Raw genomic sequence first — 26,599 nt, 5'->3', positions numbered from 1 at the left:
AGTTACTTCCTTGTTAGCTGTAATCAATAACTTGAAAAATCATATCTTCTACCATGAAGAAACTCATAACAGCCAAACTATCAACAATTATAAGTGCAGGCTAGCAGTAACATATATATAAAAGACTGTTCTTTTGATTTATCTTCACATGTTTGCTTAAAATAGCAATAATCTAGCATTAAAAAAACTTAATGGGTTTAAGTAACTTACCCGTAAGGTTAAAAACAGTTGTACTGCATTAGCAAAAGCAGGTGGTGCTGGAAAACCAAACCAAGATGCGGTACGGAAGAAGGCCAAGTAAGTAAAGCACCAAAATAAACTAACAATGTGGCAATATCTGGAAAAAAAACAGAAGTAAAAGAGACTCCATATCAGAAAACTTAGAAAGGTATATTTGTGAATATGAGTGTAATAAAATTTTGTTATTCATATACATATATTGCTATGAGAAGAAATGAGTATGTAATAATTTAAGCATGACAAGCTACCTGTCATTTTCAAGGAAGAGGGAGGGGATTTTGTTTCAGTTATCGTCATATAATTTCAGCTCCACTGTCTTTCAGATGCAGAATATATGGAAGAATAATATTTTACTTTGCATTCATATAAAAGAGAAATTATGTAATTGGGAATATGTCAGAAGTATTACATTACCATATGACAATGATAATTGAATAATGAAAGAAGAGAAGCAGTTATATTTACAGATAAATTAAATCTGTATCAATTTGTTAAATTGTTATGTAACTAAAGGAAACGTTAAGCTTTGAAAAGCTGAGGAAGTATTTGGAAATGAAACACTTAACATAGAACTTATGGAAGAGTATTTGGAAATCTCAAAAAGAATTCTAGCTACACTAAAACAAACACTTAATTTTGATTAATATCTTAGTTATTTGGGATATTGAAAGGCTATGCTTTCCCTGAAGAGGTCTAATAACACAGAGTTGTGATTGTATCTGCCAAAATCAGACTCACTCTCATCTACATAGAAACTGTGTTAAATATATTGCCCAACCTATTTAGCTATTCAAATTAGGCAACTAAAAAGCACCTGTATGGTAGCTAAACATGCCAGAAAAGGTAACTACATCTATCATCTTAATACTTTAACATTCAGATTACTCAATAAAATGTAATGCTTATTTATTCACATGGTTTTGAATTAATCATACATTATCTTGTAGCTTCAAGATTTCAATAATGTGATTTATGTTTTAAAATGACATTGTAGGGTAAGTTTATGTAGCCTAATCTGGCTGGTTTGAACATAAAACAAATGAAATACTCGAGCTAGTTTTAATGCTAAAGAGTTAAAAAAAAAAAAAGGACAGAATGGATAGTCATAGTCATAATTTGTGACAAAAAAAAAAAAAATTCGATTATAATATTTCTAGGGCTAACTATGTATCAAAGAGAGAGTCACTAAAGCCACTGCTCAAATTATTAGAAACAGCAGCCAAATCTCTTTCAAATCATCTCATTGTACTAGAATGATCTTTTTTCAGAAAAAGAAATCAACATTTACAAGCTTTGATTTCTCCAGGTTATATGAGACAACTGAAAGAATTTATTTAAGTCTGAATTTCCATTTCAGATTTGCTTAAAAGTTTTCACAGAATATTTAAATAAAACCTAGATTCCATAGATTGAAACTCAATCAGCTTTAATACTGAACTGATTTAATATTATCATATATCTAATAGGAACATTGATTCGCTCAGCCAGACAAACATTCATATATGTGCAGACAGGTCAATTCACACAATGTGGTAATAAAAGAAGAAACAGAAAATGAGGTTTTTTCTAATATATTTTCAATGGATGCCAAAAATAAAAAGCAAAAAAACACCGCCCCCACTCGCCGATACCATTCAAGTGATAGGAACTTACAATATACACACAAATATGCAGACATGCCTACACACACATATACACATACATATATCTATATACACATACACACACAAACAAACACACTTGTCCCATCTCTGTTGTTGAAAAAGGCCAAGATTCAGGATTGGCTTGTATGTCTGGTCTGGTGGGTCTGGACTGTTGGATTACAAATATGATCCAACAGTGGTGGTGGTGGTTGTGGGGGTCTACACAGTTTCTTTTATCAAATTTCACTCACAAGGCTTACTCCAACTGGACACTACAATAAAAGACACCTGCATGAGATGCCACACAATCAAATCCTAGATCTCATCATTGCAAAATCAACTTCTTAACTTCTGCACCTACACAGACATATTCATACACACACACACACACACACGCACATATTTACACACACATACACATATATGCAAGAGGTTGCAGATTCTTTTACTTGTCTCAGTCATTTGACTGTGACCATGCTGGAGCAGAGCCTTAAAGGGGTTTAGTCAAAGAAATCGACACAGAACTTATTCTTTGTAAGCCTAGTACTTGTTCTATCAATCTGCAACCTCTTGATTATTATGTGTGGGGCACAGTTGAGCGAGAGACCAACAAAACTTGTAACACTAAAGATGAACTGAAGGCAAGGATTATGGCAGCATTCACCAACTTAAACAAGGAGACCGCTCAGAAGAATTGTAGGAGATTCTGATGTTGTCTGGAGGCCATGGTTGAAGCCAATGGCAATTATATTGAATAAATTTACTCTTTAGTATTTCAAGATATTTTTATGCAATTTTGGTAAATATATCTGTTAGAATGATTTGTCAGTGTTATTTTCATTTTTGTGTAATTTAGACGACAATTTATTCACCCACCCTGTATATATATATACAATGGGCATCTTTCAGTTTCCTCCTACAAAATCTACTCACAAGGCTTTGGTTGGCCCGAGGCTATAGAAGAAGACACTTGCTCAAGGTGCTATGCAGTGGGATTGAACCCAAAAACAAGTGGTTCTTACCACACAGCCATGCACACACACACACACACACACACACACACACACACACACACTCACATGCACACAAATATACTCACAAACATATACACACTGTATTTTATATTTAATAGGAAAACAGAAATTTTATAAATCCATTATTTTCAATTTTTAGTGAATACTAGAAGAGTGTTGCAATCATTTTCATTGCTGAATGGTATACGAAAGGATGAAATAAACCAACAAAACATTAAAATTTTCAGAGAAACCACCAAATTTTTGTGAAATTAATTTAAAATAGAAACAAATAAATGAAAGAAATAATATCAATCTAACAAAAGCTAGAGAAGGAAAAAAAAAATTGTTTCAATGAAAGGGGATTACACAAAAAAAAAGAAAGAGAGAGAGTATGGATTATATTCTGTGTGTATGAGCATATATTTTATTAATATATGGAGAAATACATATCTATATTATATATATATATATATATATATATATATATATATATATATATATATATATATATACAACACTACAACAACAACAACAATAATAATAATAATAATAATGATGATGATGATGATGAGGTTTTGAAAGAGAATGAATGTATATAGAAAAAAGTGATAGTGTGTGTGTGTATATATATATTTATATATATATACACATATGCACACATACATACATATAAGGGGAGTAAGGTAGTGGAAAATCAGTTTTACATAGAAACAGGCTAAAAGACAAAAAAAAAAAGAAAAAAAAAACAAAAAAAAAAACAATGACTTGATTCAGATTTGATTCAAGAGATTGAATTACTTTGAAGACAAGTTTAAAGCATATTTAAACATACCTAAAAATATTTCCAAAATGATCTAAAATGGTGTGTGTGTGTGTGTGTGTGTATAATAATAATAATAATAATAATAATAATAATAATAATTTTTCCACAAAGGCTGCAATTGTGGGAGGGGATGAGTCAATTACATCGACCCCAGTGTTCAACTGGTACTTATCCTGAAAGGATGAAAGGCAAAGTTGATCTTGATGGAATTTGAATTCAGAATGTAATGGCAGATGAAATACCACTAAACATTTCGCCACCTTTTATTATTATAATAATAATCATCATCATCATCGTTTAACGTCCGCTTTCCATGCTAGCATGGGTTGGACGATTTGACTGAGGACTGGTGAAACCGGATGGCAACACCAGGCTCCAATCTAAATTTGGCAGAGTTTCTACAGCTGGATGCCCTTCCTAACGCCAACCACTCAGAGTGTAGTAGGTGCTTTTACGTGTCACCTGCACGAAGGCCAGTCAGGCGATACTGGCAACGGCCACGCTCAAAATGGTGTCTTTTATGTGCCACCCGCACAAGCCAGTCCAGGGGCACTGGCAACGATCTCGCTTGAAAATCCTACGGAAGCCAGTCAGGCGGTACTGGCAACGGCCACGCTCAAAATGGTGCATCTTATGTGCCACCCGCACAAGAGCCAGTCCAGGGGCACTGGCAACGATCTTACTTGGCTTGCCGGGTCTTCTCACGCACAGCACATTTCCAAAGGTCTCGGTCAGTAGTCATCGCCTCGGTGAGGCCCAATGTACGAAGGTCTTGCCTCACCACCTCAGCCCAGGTCTTCCTGGGCCTACCTCTTCCACGGGTTCCCTCAACTGTTAGGGTGTGGCACTTTTTCACGCAGCTATCCTCATCCATTCTCACCACATGTCCATACCAGCGCAATCGTCTCTCTTGCACACCACAACTGATGCTTCTAATGTTCAGCTTTTCTCTCAAGATACTTACACTCTGACGGGTATTCACATTGACATTACACATCCAACGGAGCATACTGGCTTCATTCCTTGCGAGCTTACGTGTGTCCTCAGCAGTTACAGCCCATGTTTTACTGCCATGTAGCATGGCTGTTCGTACACATGCGTCATACAGTCTGCCTTTTACTCTGAATGAGAGTCCCTTTGTCGCCAGCAGGGGTAAGAGCTCTCTAAACTTTGCCCAGGCTATTCTTATTCTAGCAGCTACACTTTCAGCGCACCCACCCCCACTACTAACTTGGTCGCCAATAATAATAATAATAATGCTTTTAAATTTTGAAAGAAAAAGAAAAGGCCACCAAATCTGAGGGGAGAGGTTAGTCAATAGCATCAACCCCCAGTACTTGAGTGGTGCTTTATTTTTAGACCCAGGAGGGACGAAAGGTAAAGTTGACCTTAGCAGGATTAGAAACTAGAACGTAAGGAGCTGCAAGAAAATAATGCATGGCATTATTTTCCGACACTCAGATGATTCCACCAGTTCACCACCTTGGGTTTAATCAACGCCACTAATCCCAGTGCTTGACTGATACTTTATTCTATTAACCCATAAAGAATAAGGCACAGTTGATCTAGGTGTGATATGGACTTAGAAAGAAAAGAATTGGAATAAATTACTTTTAAATAGTTTTTCCCATGTTTTAACAACAATTTTTCCTAGTTTGCCACTAATCTTGAAAGGATGAAAGGCAAAGTTGACTTCAGAGGGATGCGAACTCAGAATGTAAAGAGCTGAAACAAATTCTGTAGAGCATATTTTCCCAGTGCTCTAATGATTTTGCTACCCACCACCCTTAATAATAATAATAATAATAATAATAATAATAATCATCATCTTTTCTACTCTAGGCACAAGGCCCGAAATTTTGGGGCCAGTTGATTAGATTGTCCCAGTATGCACAGTATGCAACTGGTACTTAATTTATCGACCCCAAAAGGATGAAAGGCAAAGTCAACCTTAGCGGAATTTGAACTCAGAACGTAAAGATAGATGAAATACTGCTAAACATTTTGCCCAGCGTGCTAACATTTCTGCCAGCTCGCTGCCTTAATAATAATAATAATTATTTCTAAATTATGCACAAGAACAGCAATTTTAAAGGGAGAGTGTTAGTCAAAATCATTGATCCCAGATCTTGACAAGCACTTTATTCTATTAATTCCCAAAAGGAGGAATGGCAAAGATAACCTTGTCTGGACTTGAACTCAGAATATAAACAGTTGGAACAAAAACAACAAGATTCTGTTAATTCACTACTCTTAGTAAATAATGATAATAATCCTTTCTACTATAGGCACAAGGCCTGAAATTTTGGGAGAGGGGGATAGGTCGATTACTGATATTTATTTCATCAACCCTGTGAAGATGGATGAAATGCCACTAAGCATTTTGCCTGGTATGCTAACGATTCTGACAGCTCACCACACTAATAATAATAATAATAATAACAACAATAATGTTGGTGTCACCTAAAAAGCCTCTAGTCCACACTGTAAAGGCATTTGGAAAGGAGTCGAGCTGTAAAAACCATGCCAAAACTGACCTCACCTATGCTGGTGCCATATAAAAAACACTCAGCCCATTCTATGGGGTGGTTGGTGTTAGGAAGGGCATCCAGCTGTAAAAACCATGCCACAACAGACACAAAAGATTGGTGCAGTCTTCTGCCTGGCCAGCTCCTGTCAAACTGTTTATCCCATGCCAGCATGGAAGGCAGATGTTAAACAATGAATAATAATTCTTTGTACTATAGGCACAAGGCCTGAAATTTTGGAGGAGCAGGATGAAAGGTAAAGTTGACCTTGGCGGAACTTGAACTCAGAACACAAAGACAAATGAAATACTGCTAAACATTTCACCTGGCGTGCTAACGATTCTGCTAGCTCACTGCCCTAATAATAATAATAATAATAATAATAATAATAATGATAATAATAATAATGATAATAATAATAATGATAATAATTTTTCAATTTTAGCACAAGACTAGTAATTTTGAGGGGATGGGGCATGTTGATTACACTGACCCCAGTATTTGATTGACACTTATTTTATCAATCCTCAAGGACAAAAGATAAAGTAGACCTTGGTGGAATTTGAACTCAGAATGTAAAGAGCTAAAACAAATGTTACTAAGCATTTTGTCTGATGTGCTAACAATTTTGTCTGCTTGCTGTCTTAATAGTAATGACATCAGTCATCAAATCCTTGACAGCAATACTGACATGAACCAGCAGTGAACTGAGAAGTTAAAGAATAGATTACAATGGTTTGGCTTTTGAATTAGAGGTTATAATAACATAATTTGTAGTTGCGACAGGTAAAATGATGCCTAATTATTTCTCTTAACATAAAGACAGACTCTGACAAGTTACCAATGACCACAGTGTAAAGAAAGTTTCCATAAATAATTATTGGCTCTGTAAGAAAAAACAATAAAAAAAGATTCTTTTCAGATATTTGTTAAACTCGGAAACTTAATATGTAGATATTCCAAAATGTGCTTTGTTCTTAGTTATATAAGCAGAGAAAATATTGGTGTAATATTCAGCTGATTGCTAAAAAAGGCTAATAAGTTGTTACCAAAAATAAACTGTCAGTAAATATCATAATGAAAGCAGAATCTTATCAGAGGAGCTTCAACAAAACTTATCTGCTCTAGATAATAATAACAATGGTATGTGTCAGTATGAGAAGGATTAAAACTTTCAAGAAATCTTAATAATATGACACTTTAAAATATTAACAAACAAGAATATGCAATGTAAAACAAACGAGATAAAAAATAAAATGACATAAATTAACTTCTTTACAAATTGAGGATAAAAAAAAAAGAAACCCTGCCAAAAATATCAAAACAAAATAGTGAGATGATGAAACAAAAGAAAAAAAAAAGAAATTCAATTGATAATCTCAGAACTGAAACTTGACATTAAAACAATCTACAGATTTAGCATCAACAGAAACATTAGAAATATTTCAAGAAATTAGAAAATTAAATAAATAAATAAATAAACAAACAATATTCATTAAAGGTAGATTAGCTTTCAGAAAGGTAAGAAAGTAGTTATAGAAAATTTAAAATGTAGAACACAATCATTGGGAAAGGAAGTTGCAAATATTACTTCTTTGAATGTATAATTAGAGTTGAGATATGGAGATAATAATAATGATGATGATGATGATAAAAGAATTGGTTCATAATCTCACTTTGTAACTGAGTGTGTAACACACACACACACACACACAAACAGTTATACATATAAACACAAATATGGCTATGTGGTAAGAAGTTTGCTTCTCAACCATATGGTTTCAGGTTCAATCACACTGTGCAACACCTCTGCGATGAAGCATACTTGTATATATGCATGTATGTACATGTGTGTGTCACTAAAAGTTGTAAAAGAGTGTCACTGTCATATAAGCTGTGTCCTCCAATCCCAATCTTTAGTGAAAACATATCTGGTTATAGGAGAATATTACCTTACTTTGAAACAAGTGAGGGTTGGTGACAGGAAGAGCATCAAGCCAAATCTGCCCAAACAAAGTTCTGTTTGGCCCAAGCAAGCATAGAAAAGTGAACAACAAAGATAATGAGGGATTATATACAAAGATGATTAAGAAGGCTATTCCCATAAAAACAGACCCAATACATTGAAATGTAGGGTTATACTTTTATTACTAAACAGTGTTCAATGATTGTACAAAGGTTTTGGAACTTGCAGGTCTTGTCCACTCAGTTTCTCAACTATGATTAAAAAGAAAAGTTGGTGTATATGAATAAATATGATTTCAAATTTTGGCACAGGGCCAGCAATTTCGGGGGTGGGGATAAGTTGATTACACCCACCCCAGGGCTCAACTGGTATTTAATTTATTGAACCCTGGAAGGATGAAAGACAAAGTCAACATTGGCAGGATTTGAACTCAGAAATGTAAGGATGGACAAAATGCTGCTTACCATTTTGCCTGGCATGCTAATGATTCTGCCTTGTACATGAATGAATATGAGATAGTGAAAAACTCCAGATGGGTTAATTTCTTATAACAAAGGGTGGTAGATATTTTCTCAGAATTCTTGGCATTATGTAGAAAGACTACTGAACCAAATTAATCGGTCTCAGAACTACTTGGGGTATTGGTTGGGAAGAGAGAAAGTCTTACAGAAGCAGCCAGATGAAAGAAAAAAAAAATTGCAGTAGAATGGTTGGCTACTTATAAATACAATCATGTTTGCAAAAAAATAGAAGATAACAAAATGCCAACTAAGGAAGGACTGATTCAGTGATATTGAGAGAAGAACTAAGATGAGAACATCTGAATGCATAAAGAAATCCCAAGACTAAGATGGGTAGAAAATATTCTTTTATCCTTTATTTGTTTCTGTAATTAGACTGTGGCTAAATTGGGGCAGTGGATAAGATGCTTCGTAACATTTTTTCCAGCTTTCTACGTTCTGGTTTCAAATTCTACTGGGGTCAGCTTTACCATTCATCCTTTCAGGGTCAATAAAATAAAGTAACAGCCAAGCACTGAGATTGATGTAATCAACTAGCCCCATATCCCCAAATCTCAGACTTTTTAAACTATATTAGAAAATATAAAGGTGATGAGTTGGCAGAAATGTTTGCATGCAGGCGCAGGCATGGCTGTGTGGTAAGAAACTTGCTTCCAGGTTCAGTTCCACTGCATGACACCTTGGGCAAGTGTCTTCTACTATAGCCTTTGACTGACCAAAGTTTTGTGTCCTACCAACCCACTTCTCTGGACAGATACTTTATCATCTGTAAAACGATGAAAGGCAAAACTGTCCTTCTTAGGATTTGAACTCAGAATGTTGAGATCCAGAACCAAAACTGCAAAGCAATCAATCCAACACTTTAATGGCTGTGCCACTATGTGGGTGCATAATCTTCAAAACTAGAATAATTTAAGCTTAGTTTTAAATTCATTTGCTTAACATTTTGTTCCTTTCAGTCTAAAATTAGACTAACTACATTCAAAAGAACATATTTGGCTGATTGGCAAAGACACACAAATCAATGGCCTATAACCTCATGTCACAAAAATACTGTCTCCTCACTAAGTTTATTCTATCATTATAATAATGTTCTGTGTTTCATGGAAGTAGCTAGTTGCATACCATCTCTGACCTGTGTCTCTTCCTCTTGTTCAAAAAAAAAAAAAGAAAAAGCTCAAAGGTCCTTCCTGAGCCATAAGCTTATAAGGCCAGTTTTCTGCATCTTGTGGTACATATATTTCTCCCCATCCAGACAGGGTTCCAGTCCATCACAGGATTACACATTTTTTTTACAAGCTGAGTGAACTGGAGTAACATGAAATGAAGTGTTTTGTAAGGACACAATACATCACCCAGTTCAGGAATTGAAATCACAAGCTTACAATCACGAGTGCAACACTCTAACCACTGAGCCATGCACCTCCACCTTCCTCTTGTTACCGATAGTGTATTTTGATCCTAAGGCTCTACACTAACAACAGTGCTTAATTCTTATAATGTCAACTCTTAGAAATTTCTAAACACCAACTATTCATGAAATACATACAAAAGTCATTGCATTAGGCTCTTTCTTAAAACTCAATGGTCCTCAACCTGAGGTCTGCTGTCTATTCAACCTAGGGGACTATGAACTGAGTTCAAAATTTGTTGAGTAGAAATGGTTGTAGTAGTTGATGTTCTTGAATATTTTCAAGTTTCCAATGTTCACAGGAAAAAAAACAAGAGTTGCAAGCTAATTCTAGATATTTGCTGTTCTGGAGAGGAAAATGTTCAGCTGAAAAGTGAAATCATGTGGATGAGTGATGGATGGAAAAGAAAAAAAAAAGGTAACTAACTAGATAGTTAGTTCAGAAGAGTTAGTTCAGGTGATAACAGCTGTTCACTTATCCATACAAAGAGGTGGCCACTTGCAATCTAAATGCATCAAATGAAACACCATCTCATTTTTTCTAAAGAAAAATTGACTCAAAGAACAACTGCAAATACCTTAATCAGACAAGATAAATAATATCATTAAGTGAATATACATAATAAGGCAGTGGCTTGGTAATATGCCAAGAAGCTTTGATTCTGGTTCATAACTTTCTGAGTTCAAATCCTGCTGAGATCATTTTTTTTTTATCTTTGTGGGGTTGATAAAATAAGGACCAGGCTTATAAGTATTGGATGGGTCTGATTAAATTGGCTATGTCTTAAAGATAACCAAATATAAAAAAAATATATACAAAAGAGTTGATAAAAAAATATATATGCATTAAAGTGATTTGCTGCTGGATATTTCAGGTTAGCTCAAATCAGTTGTATGATTAGATGTATATAAATCTTGCATTATTAAAAAAAAAATGTATAAAGAAGAAATACAAAGTAAGTGATCTTAAAAAAAATTTACTTCAAAATTGTTAAAAAAAAAATGTATCAGCTGTCATGATGATAAATCTGTGTGCCTGTTTAATAAGACAATTTTATATGGTCATACATCATTTTTTTAAATTGTGATTTATTTTTTTTTTCTCAAAAAAATTTTAACGTTGCTTGATATATTACAAGGTTACCAAAGGAAAGAGAAACAGAGGAGGAAGAGAGATAAAGACAGAGTATATAAAAGAAATGAGGGAGATGCATAAGGAGAGAAACAAACTGAGGTGCGTGATAGGGAAGGGAGATAATTAACTCTGAAAGGAAAATCATTTCATCAACTTAGTTGTAAAATCTGAAGCAAATTAAAAACAAATGGATGTTATAGATACACAGGCAGCGGATTCATAGAATTGGTTGAGAAGGGGCCAATTGGTTGAGCAGCATTTATTTATGAGCCTTTTACATTTTGAGTTCAAATCCTGGAGAGGTCAACTTTTTCTGTCATCCTTCCAGGGTTGTACGAATAAAGTACAAATCATGCTGGAGTCAATTTAATCAACTCCACATGCCCACAAAATGGGAAATGAGGTTCAGTCTCACTGTATGGCATCTTGGGCAAATATATCTTTATCTTCTATTATATTCCTGGGGGCCAACCAAAGCTTTGAGTGTATTTGGTAATTGGAAACTGAAAGAAGTGCATCATCTATCTATCTATCTATCTATCTATTCTATCTCTGTGTGTGTGTGTGTGTGTGTGTGTACTCTTGTCTTGATTGTAAATGAGCATTACTGTCATAGAAGCGATGTTAACTATTTCTAGTTTTCTATAAAAGAAAAACATATCTGGACATGGAGAAATAAAACCTTGCTTGGAAATGCATAAGTGTTGGCAACAGGAAGGGCATCCAGCCATAGAAAACTCTGCTGCAACGAATTCCATCTGACTCATGCAAGCAAGGAAAAGTGAACAATAAAAATGAAGCTCCTTCTACAGTCGTGTATAATAATCATGGTTTCATTTTTTATTTGCTATTGTCTGCAACAAAAGCAAAACATTTCCAATTCAGCAGACCTTCAAAAAGGTTTGCTGAGTCTTTTTATGTATAATAGTCAGAGAAGGAGGCAGGAGCAATACCCATTATCCTTTGTAGGCTCTCCCAGATTTGTGAGACGCATGCAGTTGATGTTCTGTTACTCTATACTATCAACTATGTAATTTAATTGTTTAGTTCTAGGTGAGTAAACCTAAGATCAAAAGCATTCCAACCATAAGCTTTTGCATCTCTTTCAGATATTCTTTATTTAGAACAACATTATCTAATGTGTTCATTCTTTTTATAAGCCTTTAGCATTCAAATTACTCAGTTAAATCTAATGCTTTTTTATTTACATTGGTTTGAATTAATCATGCATTATCCCCTAGCTTAAAGACTGTTTATTTTTAGAATGACATTGTAGGGTAGGTGTGAGAGGCCAGATCTGACAATTTGAACGTAAAATGGGTAGAATATTTGCGCCAAATATGGTTGGTTTAAGTGCTGAAGGGTTAAGACAGTAGGGCATGTTTTGAAGAGATTTGGCAACAATTCCAGCAAGACAAATGACTATATAAAGGTTCCCCCCTCATTAGCCCTGTAAATTACAAAACAGGAGCCTTCGACTAAAATATCTGGGAGTTATCTCCATAGATGTTAATGAAAAGGTTTATGTGAATTAAAGCTAATGAATAGGAAGATAATTCAAGATGTCTTTCTTTCACCCCCACCCCATTTCTTCACTCTTTCTTGAAATACAATTCTGTTCTCTTCACTTATTATTCTGACTCACTCTCAAGAACCTTCTTATCATCATCATCATTGTGCTAAGATCTACTTCTCCATGCTTGCATGGGTCAGGCAGAATTTGTTGAGGCAGTTTGTTCTACAGATGGATGCCCTTCCTGTCACCAACCCTGATCTGTTTCCAAGTAAGACTGAAAAAACAATAACACAACTTGCATGACAGTGACACTTGCTTACAACTATCATATGATGTCAAGGCTTGTTTCAGTTTCCATCTACCAAATCCACTCACAGGGTCTTGGTTAGCTTGGGGTTACGGTAAGATGCCATGCACTGGGACCGAACCCATGTGGTTGGGAAGCAAACTTCATACCACACCACACAGTCATGCTTGTGCCTATTTTTAATAAGTTGGTTACTTCATGGCCTATGTTAGAATTCATCTTTTTTGTTTCCTGGTTGAGTTGAACCATGTTTGATCTAGGAGTGGTTCAGATCAATGAGATGAAATCTGATATTACCGTCATTCCAAACATTTTGATTTTAGTTAGTTGCTGCTTCTTAAAAAGTGAATAATGTGAATACTTAATTAGCTTTTCAATGTTTACTGCTATAAATATGTTAACACTAGCTTAATTGTTTTTCATTCAAATGGAGCCCCCGAGGAATTTCTCACTCTGATTTTAGTTGTTTTAGTGTGTGTGTGTACTAAAGATGTTGCTGCTCATATGACATCTACACAGACATATGGCAGGCTTCTTTCAGTTTTCATATACTGAATTCACTTGCCCAAGGTGGCCACACAATGATATTGAACCTAAAACCAAGTGTTGGGAAGCAAACTTCTTAACCACACAACCACGCTGTGCCTATTAGTATATATTTTAAAAGGTATAAGGTTTGATTTCTGTAAGCAATGTAGGCATTCTTAAAACATTTTCCATCATATGTGTATTTATATATATATACTCTTTTACTTGTTTCAGTCTTTTGACTGTGGCCATGCTGGAGCACCGCCTTTAGTCGAGCAAATCGACCCCAGGACTTATTCTTTGGAAGCCTAGTACTTATTCTTTCGGTCTCTTTTGCCGAACCGCTAAGTTACGGGGACGTAAACACACCAGCATCGGTTGTCAAGCGATGTTCGGGGGACAAACACAGACATACAAACACATACACACATACACACATATATATACACATATACGACAGGCTTCTTTCAGTTTCCGTCTACCAAATCCACTCACAAGGCATTGGTCAACCCGAGGCTATAGTAGAAGGCACTTGCCCAAGATGCCACGCAGTGGGACTGAACCCGGGACCATGTGGTTTGTAAGCAAGCTACTTACCACACAGCCACTCCTACGCCTATATATATATATATATATATATATATATATATATATATATATATATATATATATATATATATACATACACATACACACACATATATATATATATGTACATTTGTACAACATACATATATATGAATGTATTGCTGGTGTAGTGAATTGGGAAAGCTTGATTTGTAATGTTTGCAGTTGTGGATGCTTGTCAAGAGGAGGGCTCATTAGCCACCAATGGTGCCGCAAATGCAAAATATGAGTTATTCCTAGAGTGCACAATGTTCCTGAAGGTCAGCAATGGTCTTCCTTGATCATGGGTGGACATCCATCATGTATAAATATATATGTCTATGTATGTGCGTGTGCACATTAATTGTTTAATGGTCTAATCATTGTATATGTTCTGCTTTTACTTACATAACTGCCTTTCAAATCAGTTGCATATATGAGTTGCTTAGACTTAAGTGGATCTCTTCATTTCCTTCAAGATGATGGTAATATTCTAGTAAGCCATCATGTTAGATTAAGAGAAATTGACATATGTGTTATGTATGATAATCACATTCAGTAACAAGTAATGGTATCACACACATCAGAAAACTGACACAAGAAGAGAATTCATTATAATTCTTCCTCCCATATACACAATTCATAACATTTTCTGTAAGGAATGTAAATACATTAATTCTTTTCTTCCTCCTCCGTGTTTAATGTTTAAAGAATTTATAGTTATCAATTGCTGTGAGAAGATATGGTACTGCCTTCTAGGTTTTTGTGTTTTTTATGAGTCTGTATCCCACTGTTGGCATTATACTAGGTTTTAGAACAAGGAACCTACATAATTTGTTTGATTAGATACATTCTAACAAGCAAGCCTGGTGAAATATATGATATAATTTAGGTAGAGACAAAGGTGTGTGTGTGTGAGAGAGAGAGAGAGAGAGAGAGAGAGAGAGAGAGAGAGAGAGAGAGAGAGAGAGAGAGAGAGAGTGAGTGAGTGAGTGAGTGAGTGAGTGAGTGAGTGAGTGAGTGAGTGAGTGAGTGAGTGAGTGAGTGAGTGAGTGAGTGAGTGAGTGAGTGAGTGAGTGAGTGAGTGAGTGAGTGAGTGAGTGAGTGAGTGAGTGAGTGAGTGAGTGAGTGAGTGAGTGAGTGAGTGAGTGAGTGAGTGAGTGAGTGAGTGAGTGAGTGAGTGAGTGAGTGAGTGAGTGAGTGAGTGAGTGAGTGAGTGAGTGAGTGAGTGAGTGAGTGAGTGAGTGAGTGAGTGAGTGAGTGAGTGAGTGAGTGAGTGAGTGAGTGTGTGTGTGTGTGTGTGTGTGTGTGTGTGTGTGTGTGTGTGTGTGTGTGTAACATCAGGTATTGAAGCAATCCTCATCAAAATACAGCTTGGATGTTCAGGTCATCTCTTGTGTATGAGTGATATCAGAGTTCCAAAGCAACTTCTCTTTGGCCAATTCCCAACAGGGAGGTCAGTTGGAAGGCCACTCTTGTGCTTCGAAGACCAACTAAAAGACAATCTGAAGCAATGCAACATTCCATTTGCTTCCTGGAAAAACAAAGCATCAAAACACAGGACCTGGCACCAGTCCTGCTTCTCCTCAGTTCAAAAATTTGAGCAAAGTTAAGTCCAACCTCAGGACCAACTTCATGCAAGCATGAAGGCATGCTGGCAAAACGTTGCTCCTCTAAATGGAAACCTTACCTGTCATTGTGCTTTTGTGGCATGAAACAAAGCAGGCTTTGCCATCCACTCAAGAAAACATAGTAAATGATCCACAAGCACTCAAGCGAACTGAGTCCTCAACTTGTTCCTTTTGCCAAAAGGTTTGCAAGGCACCAGTAGGCCTCAAGAAACACATTCTTGTCCATAGAACATGACTTTTGCTTTATTTTACTGAACTGTCATTTGTTATTCATGACGAGAGAATCCATTACACGCACACAAATATATATATATATATATGTATATAAATTATTATTTTGTTCCTACTAAGTCTCCATCTGTTGTCCCTTTTGAATGTTTGATAGCTTCTCATGTATCACCCTCTCTCCTACTGATTGCACTATGTTGCCCAAGTACATGAGAAAAACTTTACATTTGTCTGTATGCAATCCCCACCTACTACCATCTGTACCCTCTCACACTCTATGAGTAATGAGGGATCACATCAGATCTCTTAGAATCCAATACACTCTCTCACTGAGAGAGAGTATTGGATTCTTTTACAATCACTAACTTAAGAACCTATCACTTTCACCCTTTCTCATCTGTCTTCCAGATCACTCATTATTAGCATCCATCACACTCTTACTTCCAACTATTTTCATAACTATCCACCACTGTCTCTCTGTCTCTCTCTTATTATCTTCTGCCATCACTGTCTCTCTCCCATTTTTTTCCTCACTGCAATTACTCCCTTCTCAACCTTTACACTTAAGCCTCTTTCTGCATCTTAGCCTAGTTTTGTCTTCTGCTTTTCCTTCCATATCATCATCCTCAAGCACCTTGTTTCTCCCTTCATACTCAAATCCCTTTCCCCACCTCACCCTAGTTCATCATCCTACAAAGAACTCCTATCCTACTCACTCTATTGATTACATTGCCCAAAACAAAATGCCAACAACATTGAGCCGTGAGGACTCTTTTGCCTTGCTGAGTACAAAGCAAACCTCACTAGTACTGGCAGCATGATAAAATGCATACAATAAATACCATAAAGTAGTTGTGGCACAAGTAGAGAGACTGTAGGGTCATGAGGACATTTTGAGAACATGACAAACTCTCTAGTGCTTGTGTTATGATAGAATGCATCCAGTACATTTTGTAAGCAGTTGATGTGGGGAAGGGCATCCAGCTATAGAAATCCAGCCAAAATTAAACATACAAGCAAGACATGGTCCCTTAATCTGTCTAGACAGGCAGTTACACAGGATAAGAACTACCTATGCAAGCATGAAAAGTGGACATACAATGATGATGATAATAATGAGACACAAGGACAATTTTTATAGTGAGAGGGGGATAAAAATAGTTTAACCTCAGGTAAGAATTAATGGCACAGATTAACTATCAAAGACATTACAACTATCAAAGACATTACAACCATCATCATCAACCTACCCTTAAAAAAAATTTTTTATGCATACAATATGTACTCCAACTCATTGCACCCTTTTCAAAGGTATTAGAATGTAATATGAGGAAGATTTTGCTACTATTTCTTGCAGAATGAGCGACCACATAGAAGCTATCTCATTGGCTTGGTAGTCAATTGGTACTTATTTTTGGTCAACCAACCTTGGAAGAATGAAAGACAAAGTTGGTCACAGAAAGATTTAATCTCAGGTCAGAGAGTCACCAAACTAGTTAGGATAAAACAAGTAGTCTGATACTCTAAAACTGGCCCATTTCCAAGATTTATTGACTTAATAACTAGTTTTACATTGGTTGGTCAAATCTGGATAAAATAGGTGCTCTCTCACATATCTATGTCCTTTGCTCACTTAACTAATTCTCTAGATTTTCTTAGGTAATGTTTTTTCCAGTTACCACATTTTATAGAAATTCAACAAGTTCTAATCACCTAACCTCAAGACAATGTTCTGTGGTCATTAGTTCATTCCTTTCTCATAAACAATCCACTGATGTTTCTAATTCTTCTTAGTTTATTTTAATGTTGACCAGATTAAGAATTTATATAAAAATATTATGCAAATGACATTTAATGACTAGATAGTTACAACTAAGAGATATCATGCATAGCATTATTATAACACACACACACACACACACACACAGACCTTCAAATAAATAACATTCTACCTGCTTAGATGATTTATTTGTAATTAAATTCATTTGTGTTTCTAACATTGGTAACTCCTGGTAATTTATTGCAATCTTCAGATACAGTTTTTTTTTTGTTTTTTTTTTATTGGTTGTTGAAGTTAAACAGATATTAAACACAAACTACAAAACATCTTTGAATTGTTTAAATGTAAACATGCTCACAAAACTTCTTTTTTAATCAATTCCTTATTATTTAATTTAATACCCACACTGCAATTGGACAATAAAAATTACATTTCACAGAACACAAGGCTATTTTTGTACAGTCGGGTGAACAGACCTCAGTAACTAAACAGTGTAGCTAAGGAAAGCTGTTATTTTGAGCAATATGCATGAAATATTAGTTTAAATAATAGAATTGTTAATAAAAACTTAAGAAACATTATTGAAAGATAAACATTCTCTGACATAATACCATTATATCTATACTATATCTATACATATACCTTTTTTTTAACTGTCCCTACCAATGTACTTGATATACATAAAAATACCTTCTGTACATAATTCATGAATACAAACAAAATGTCTGAGAAACATAGATTTTTTTTTTGTTTCATAGCAACAAGGTGAACATACACAAAAGTAAAAGAAGGAAATTATATGATGGTTTAAACTGTAATTTATTTTAATCAATGAGATATCAATAATAGGGCGAGAATGTTTGTATATTTCTTTCTTGTTTATCTATTATCAATAACCTTGTCAACATATTTTATATTGGCTCTACCCTGTCATACTACACCTAACAACTAATAGTAGTAGTAGTAGTAGACGTCGTAGTAATTTGTGTTAACAAAAACATGTCAGCTGTATTTTGTTTCAGTTCTCTGTAGTATATAGATGATAAAAAAAAACTGTGCATCCATTCTACTGAAATACATCCTCTGATATAGCAATAAAGATAACATTATTCAATTTCATTTAATTTCTTTACAACAGACTATAGTGATAAGGATAACTGGTTTGTTCCTTTAAGCTTCCTCTATTGTAATATATGATGTTATAGTTATCAGGCCATGTTTAATGTAGTGTGATCTACTCTAATAAAGATAATGTAAGTCTATAAAATTGTACCAAAAAAGTATTATAAAAAAATGTGCATTGTATATATAATATATATATTGCCATCTTCATCATCATTTTAACATCCACATTTCCATGCTTGCATGGATCAGATGAAATTCCCTAACTGAATGCTCTTCTGTCACCAACAATTATTTACTACTAATCAAGATAAGATTTACCTTACTCCTTTAGCATTTAAAGTGGCCATATCCAGCCTAAATATTCTACCTGTTTTATGTTCAAACCAGTCAGATCCAGCCTCCCATACAAACTCATTTTAAAAATAAACAATTATGTCATTAAAACCTCAAAGCTACAAGGTAATGCATGAATTAATTCAAAACAAATAAAGAAGCATAACATATGACAGAGTAATGTGAATGCTAAAAGGCTAATTCTTCTGACATAAACAGAACAAATGGCCTGACATGTTTCCACGGAAGATTACAAATGATACCACTTGCATGTGCAAAGTCAAGACAAGGAGTCATGAACACACACATTTATGTGTGTGTGTATATATATATGTGTGTGTGTATATATATATATATATATACACACACACACACACACACACATACATACATACATATGAGGGGTACCCAAAAGAAACCGGAATTTTGCAATGTTATTTTATTTACTTAGTTTTACATGTTTACACTTTTATCACCTTCAAAATATTCTCCATTTGAAGCAATGCATCGGCCCAGATGCGTTTTCCACTTTTTGAAGCGGTGCTGGGATTCTTGCGAAGTGAAGCCTTTTAATGCCTCTGTTACTTTTCATCTCTTCCACACCGGCAATTTCCATAGCCCAGCTTTCATCACTAGAGATGACTGTTGGAAAAAGATCCAGATCAACTTCCAGCCGTTCTTTCACTGCACGACAAACATTCAGTTGTGACTGCTTTTGATCTTCCATGAGCAAGCAAGACACAAATTTTGCTGCAACTCTTCATTTGCAATTCCTCGCTCAAAATTCATTGGCAGGAGCTTCAGGACACACCAATCATATCAACAAGTTTGTCAATTGTTCAGTGACAGGCCTCCAAGGTCAGTTCATGAACTTTCATGATGTTTTCATTTGTTAGGGAGGTCGACAGTCACCCTGAACAAGGTTGGTCTTCAAATGACGAGTGACCATTCCTAAAGCAGGAAAACCACTCATAAACTTGTGTTTTGCCCATGGCAGCATCCTTGTAAGCCGTTTGAAGCATGAGAACTGTTTCAGCCAGCGTTTTCCCCAGCAGAAAACAGAATTGCATGGAAGCATGCTGTTCCTTCATTTCAGTCATCACAAAAATCGACAAACAGGTGAGAAGCACTGTAAAACAAAGACTCACCATGTGGCAGTATAACTTCACCCGATGCCGCCGGTTGGTGGACAGATGCCTGAGGGTTGCATCAAGTGGTTGTTAGTGGTGGAAGCCCAAATTACAATGGCCTTGTCCCACAAAGAACATTTCCAGTTACTTTTGCATATCCCACTCATATATATATATATATGTGCAAGTGTCTTCTACTATAGCATCAGGCTGATCAAAGCCTTATGAGTGGATTTGGTAGACAGAAACTGAAAGAAGCTCATTGTGTGTATATATATATATATATATATATATATATATATATATATATATATATATATGTATATATCCATATGTGTGTATCTTTATGCCTCTATTTGTCCTCCACTACCGATTGACAACCAGTGTTGGTGTGTTTACGTCCCCACAGCTTAGCAGTTCAGCAACAAGGGACTGATAGAATAAGTATCAGGCTTAAAAAAAGTCCTGGGGTCAATTTGTTCAACTAAACTCTTCAGTGTGGAGCCCCAGCATGACCACAGTCAAATGACTGAAACAAGTAAAAGATAAAAGATATATATATATATATATATATATATATATATATATATATCGCTGACATACTACGACGAAATCTCCAAGATGCAGATAAGATAGAGATTTTTTATTTATTTACGGCCTCAAACATCTCATACCTTCGCGCTTTAGTTTGCCCTCTATTATTTATCTTGTTTCTCTCCATGAAATTCAATTGAATTCAGTTGTTGTCTTAAATTCATACTTATTCATTTTCTAAGCTTCCTAAATTCATGCTACGTTATATTCTACTCACCTAGAATTCATTGCTCTTTTAAAAATTACGATTTATGCATTGTTGTCTCTCAAATATTTAAAATCTACAATTAAGAGCCCTATCTACTCGCTGGCGGTACCTACCCACCCCTACCCATTTTCCTTTATTCAAAAATTCTTATCGCTCCTTAAAATTATGGCTTTTAAGTGTTGATTTCTCAGCCCAAGAATTACAGCGTGATGTGCTGCTTGACTGGTCCCCCCTCTCTCTCTCTCTTTATATATATATATGTGGCTGTGTGGTAAGTAGCTTGCTTACCAACCACATGGTTCTAGGTTCAGTCCCACTGCGTGGCACCTTGGGCAAGTGTCTTCTACTATAGCCTCGGGCCGACCAAAGCCTTGTGAGTGGATTTGGTAGACGGAAACTGAAATAAGCCCGTCGTATATATGTATATATATATGTATGTGTGTGTATATGTTTGTGTGTCTGTGTTTGTCTGCCCAGCTTCGCTTGACGACCGATGCTGGTGTGTTTGTGTCCCCGTAACTTGGCGGTTCGGCAAAAAGAGACCGATAGAATAAGTACTAGGCTTACAAAGAATAAGTCCTGGGGTCGAGTTGCTCGACTAAAGGCGGTGCCCCAGCATGGCCGCAGTCAAATGACAGAAACAAATAAAAGAGTATAAAAGATATATATATATATATATATATATATATATGATGATGATGATGATGATCTTTTCTCCCGCCATGCCACTGTCTACCCCTCCATCCTCTCTCTCTCTCGTAGTTTTTCCTTAAGGTCTTCAGGTTCTGGCTATATATAAATGAGAAACCCATTCTAAATTATCTCGCTGACATACTACGACGAAATCTCCAAGATGCAGATAAGATAGAGATTTTTTATTTATTTACGGCCTCAAACATCTCATACCTTCGCGCTTTAGTTTGCCCTCTATTATTTATCTTGTTTCTCTCCATGAAATTCAATTGAATTCAGTTGTTGTCTTAAATTCATACTTATTCATTTTCTAAGCTTCCTAAATTCATGCTACGTTATATTCTACTCACCTAGAATTCATTGCTCTTTTAAAAATTACGATTTATGCATTGTTGTCTCTCAAATATTTAAAATCTACAATTAAGAGCCCTATCTACTCGCTGGCGGTAACCCGCCCTCCCACCCCCTCCACCGGAAGTTCATTCCTCTGTCATCCTGTCAACCTCGGCTGTCTCCCGGAACCCATCTAGTGGCCTTGGCCATCCTCTCCCCTACCTTTGGGTAGCGCATTAAGTTTGAGAAATGTTTGCAGGTTGTAGGTACTGTTTTGCTTATGAATTCTTCCAATTGCAAGTTTTCTTTTCAGGTACACGACACTGCTTTTCCCCTTCCCAGGCTACAGGCCCACACCCCCAACACCCATACTGTTAGGATTGGCACTCTCAACGTCGGCACGCTGAAAGGTAGATCTGGTGAAATTGTTGAGATGCTTGAACGGAGACGCGTAGATATGTGCTGCATCCAGGAAGTAAGATGGAGAGGAGGTTCTGCGAGGTTCCTCACAGGCAAAGAACACAGGTACAAGATTTTCTGGGCAGGGAACACTGACGGGGTCGGGGGCGTAGGAATACTTCTAGCGGAGAAATGGGTGGATAAGGTAATCGAGGTCGTTAGAGTAAGTGACAGAGTACTTAAGATCAGACTAGTGCTTCATCATAGATTAGCTACTGTCATCTCAGCCTATGCACCTCAACCGGGGCTACCAGATGGTCTGAAAGACCAATTCTATGACACCCTCTTGCAAACTACCTCGTCGACGAGTGACAGGGACCTTCTCTTTGTGGCTGGAGACTTCAACGGTCATGTCGGACGTCGTGCTGGAGGCTTCCATGGCATACATGGAGGCTATGGCTTCGGTTCCCGCAACGAGGAGGGAACCAGACTGCTGGAGTTCTGTGATGCAACCGATCTTATGGTCTGCAATACCAACTTCAGGAAACCTGCCAGTCACCTAGTCACCTACCGCTCCGGCAGACACTCTAGCCAAATCGACTACATCCTCGCCAGAAATAGGGAAAGAGGGCGGCTTATAAATGCCAAAACCTACCCTGGCGAAGAATGTACCCCACAACATAGATTAGTAGTTAGCGACTTTGGGATCAAGGCAAAATGGGTGCCCAGAATTAGACAGGCTTGGAGAAGAAGGGTGTGGAAGCTTAAAGACCCTGCAAACGGACAGAGACTTAGAGACAAGTTACTTGAAGCATTTAACGAAATAGAAGGGGATATAGCATCATACAACGTGGAAGACAATTGGAGATTTCTGCGGGATAACCTGTTGAAAGCCACCAACCAGATTTGTGGGTGGTGTAAGGTCCCCTCCCAACCCAGAGTAACGTGGTGGTGGAACAAGGAGGTAGACAGGGCTATTAGACAAAAGAAACAGGCTTGGAAGGACTGGAAGAACGGTGGTAGCAGGGAATTGTACCAATGTGCCAGAAGGGAGGCTAGGCGACAGGTTTATTTAGCCAGAGGGGAAGCAGATAAGGAAAGATTTGCCAATGTTCTGTGCCGTGAGGACCAAAGACTCGAGGTATTTCGTGTTGCAAGACAGTGTAGGAGAGAGAATAGTGATGTTGTAGGAGAGAAATGTGTTCGCATGGATGATGGTACGCTTGCATTAAATGAGGATGCAAAGAAAGAGGTCTGGAGATGCCACTACGATAGATTGCTTAACAAAGAGAATGAATGGGAGAAAGAGAGCCTGCCGTATGTCGACCCAATAGAGGGACCAGCTATCCGAGTTGATAGTACCAGGGTAGATAAAGCAATTAAGAGTATGAAGACCGGGAAAGCCCCCGGCCCATCAGGAATCACTGCAGAGATGCTCAAAATATCTGGCAGTGTTGGCTATAGCCTAGTCACCCGTATTACGAACCAGGTGATACACGAAGGAGTCATACCCAATGACTGGTGTAGCAGCATCATAGTCAACTGCTACAAAGGTAAAGGTGACGCTTTAGATACAAATAATTACAGAGGCATCAAGCTGTTAGATCAGGTTATGAAAGTTACAGAGAGGGTCATAGCCCAACTAATTAGGGAGCGAATCAATTTAGATGAGATGCAGTTTGGGTTCGTGCCAGGTAAAAGCACTACTGATGCCTTATTTCTAGTGAGACAGTTGCAGGAGAAATACCTAGCTAAGGATAAACCTCTGTACCTGGCTTTCGTTGAGAGGGAGAAAGCCTTTGACAGGGTCCCCCGATCCCTTATCTGGTGGTCAATGAGGAAACTTGGGATAGAAGAATGGTTAGTGAGAGCTGTGCGAGCCATGTACAGAGATGCTGCCAGTAAGGTGACGGTTGGAAATGAGTACAGCAATGAATTCCGGGTAGAGGTAGGGGTCCACCAAGGTTCCGTCCTCAGCCCCCTCTTATTTACCATAGTCCTCCAGGCAATCACAGAGGAGTTCAAGACAGGTTGCCCCTGGGAGCTCCTCTATGCTGATGACCTTGCCCTAATTGCGGAGTCACTATCAGAACTAGAGGAGAAGTTTCAGGTGTGGAAGCAAGGTCTAGAATTGAAGGGCCTTAGAGTCAACCTAGCTAAAACCAAAATCCTAATAAGTAGGAAGGTAGATAAAACACAAACCCCTTCAGGTAGATGGCCCTGCTTAGTATGTAGAAAAGGAGTAGGTAGTAACTCTATAAGATGTACCCGGTGCAAGCTATGGACACATAAGAGGTGCAGCAACATCAAAGGCAGGTTAACTAGCAAGTTAGTTTTTGTTTGTGGCAGATGTTCAGGTGCAATAAAGACTGCAAACAAACAGGAAACAACTTCTATCTCATTCCAAGGTGAAAAACTAGAGGTAGTCAATAGCTTCCGCTATCTGGGCGACCAAGTTAGTAGTGGGGGTGGGTGCGCTGAAAGTGTAGCTGCTAGAATAAGAATAGCCTGGGCAAAGTTTAGAGAGCTCTTACCCCTGCTGGCGACAAAGGGACTCTCACTCAGAGTAAAAGGCAGACTGTATGACGCATGTGTACGAACAGCCATGCTACATGGCAGTGAAACATGGGCTGTAACTGCTGAGGACAGACGTAAGCTCGCAAGGAATGAAGCCAGTATGCTCCATTGGATGTGTAATGTCAATGTGAATACCCGTCAGAGTGTAAGTATCTTGAGAGAAAAGCTGAACATTAGAAGCATCAGTTGTGGCGTGCAAGAGAGACGATTGCGCTGGTATGGACATGTGGTGAGAATGGAGGAGGATAGCTGCGTGAAAAAGTGCCACACCCCAACAGTTGAGGGAACCCGTGGAAGAGGTAGGCCCAGGAAGACCTGGGCTGAGGTGGTGAGGCAAGACCTTCGTACATTGGGCCTCACCGAGGCGATGACTACTGACCGAGGCGATGACTACTGACCGAGACCTTTGGAAATGTGCTGTGCGTGAGAAGACCCGGCAAGCCAAGTAAGATCGTTGCCAGTGCCCCTGGACTGGTTCTTGTGCGGGTGGCACATGAGATGCACCATTTTGAGCGTGGCCGTTGCCAGTACCGCCTGACTGGCTCCTGTAGGATTTTCGAGCGAGATCGTTGCCAGTGCCCCTGGACTGGCTTGTGCGGGTGGCACATAAAAGACACCATTTCGAGCGTGGCCGTTTTCGTGCGGGTGACACGTAAAAGCACCCACTACACTCTCTGAGTGGTTGGCGTTAGGAAGGGCATCCAGCTGTAGAAACTCTGCCAAATCAAACTGGAGCCTGGTGTTGCCATCCGGTTTCACCAGTCCTCAGTCAAATCGTCCAACCTATGCTAGCATGGAAAGCGGACGTTAAACGATGATGATGATGATGATGATGATATATACACACACACAGCAAATTTCTTTCAATTTTTGTCAACTAAATCCACTCACAAGCCTTTGTTTGACCTGGGATGATAGCAAAAACAATTGCTGAATGTGCTGCACAGTGGGACACATGCATATGTATGTGTGTGTGTGTATATATATATATATATATATATATATATATATATATCTACCTGTACATACATACATAAAATAAAGGGTAAAGACCTCCTTTGGCCATGAATGACCATTGGATTGCACCTAGAAAGTTCCCTCTGAAGCATAAGTCTGGGTAAGGTTGTTTATTTGAAGACTAACAGTTCCTCATGCATACCAGCCTCCCCTCTCCATGCCACTGATGTCATCTAAGGGAAAGGGAAAAACTGATACAGCTTGATACCAGTAATGTCATAACTCATTTCTACAGCTGAGTTACGCACTCATGCACATGCACACAAACACACACACACACATACAGATACATACACACATACATACATCAT

The 26,599-nt window shown here is 37.4% G+C and overlaps 1 protein-coding gene across 1 annotated transcript in view; it reads right to left on the bottom strand.

Moving 5' to 3' along the window:
- The window catches only part of LOC106877275 (membrane-bound acylglycerophosphatidylinositol O-acyltransferase mboat7), a 109,345-nt gene that overhangs the window by 44,876 nt on the left and 37,870 nt on the right, over positions 1-26,599 (bottom strand). The window contains exon 2 of the mRNA XM_014926141.3: positions 211-337. Within this exon, the coding sequence (XP_014781627.1) occupies positions 211-337 (127 nt within the window). The remainder of the gene's footprint in view (positions 1-210; positions 338-26,599) is intronic.

The sequence above is a fragment of the Octopus bimaculoides genome, chromosome 2 (assembly GCF_046866305.1).
Source record: "Octopus bimaculoides isolate indiv1 chromosome 2, ASM4686630v1, whole genome shotgun sequence".
Classification (NCBI taxonomy): Eukaryota; Metazoa; Mollusca; class Cephalopoda; order Octopoda; family Octopodidae; genus Octopus; species Octopus bimaculoides.
This window is presented reverse-complemented; position numbering and strand designations above follow the sequence as displayed.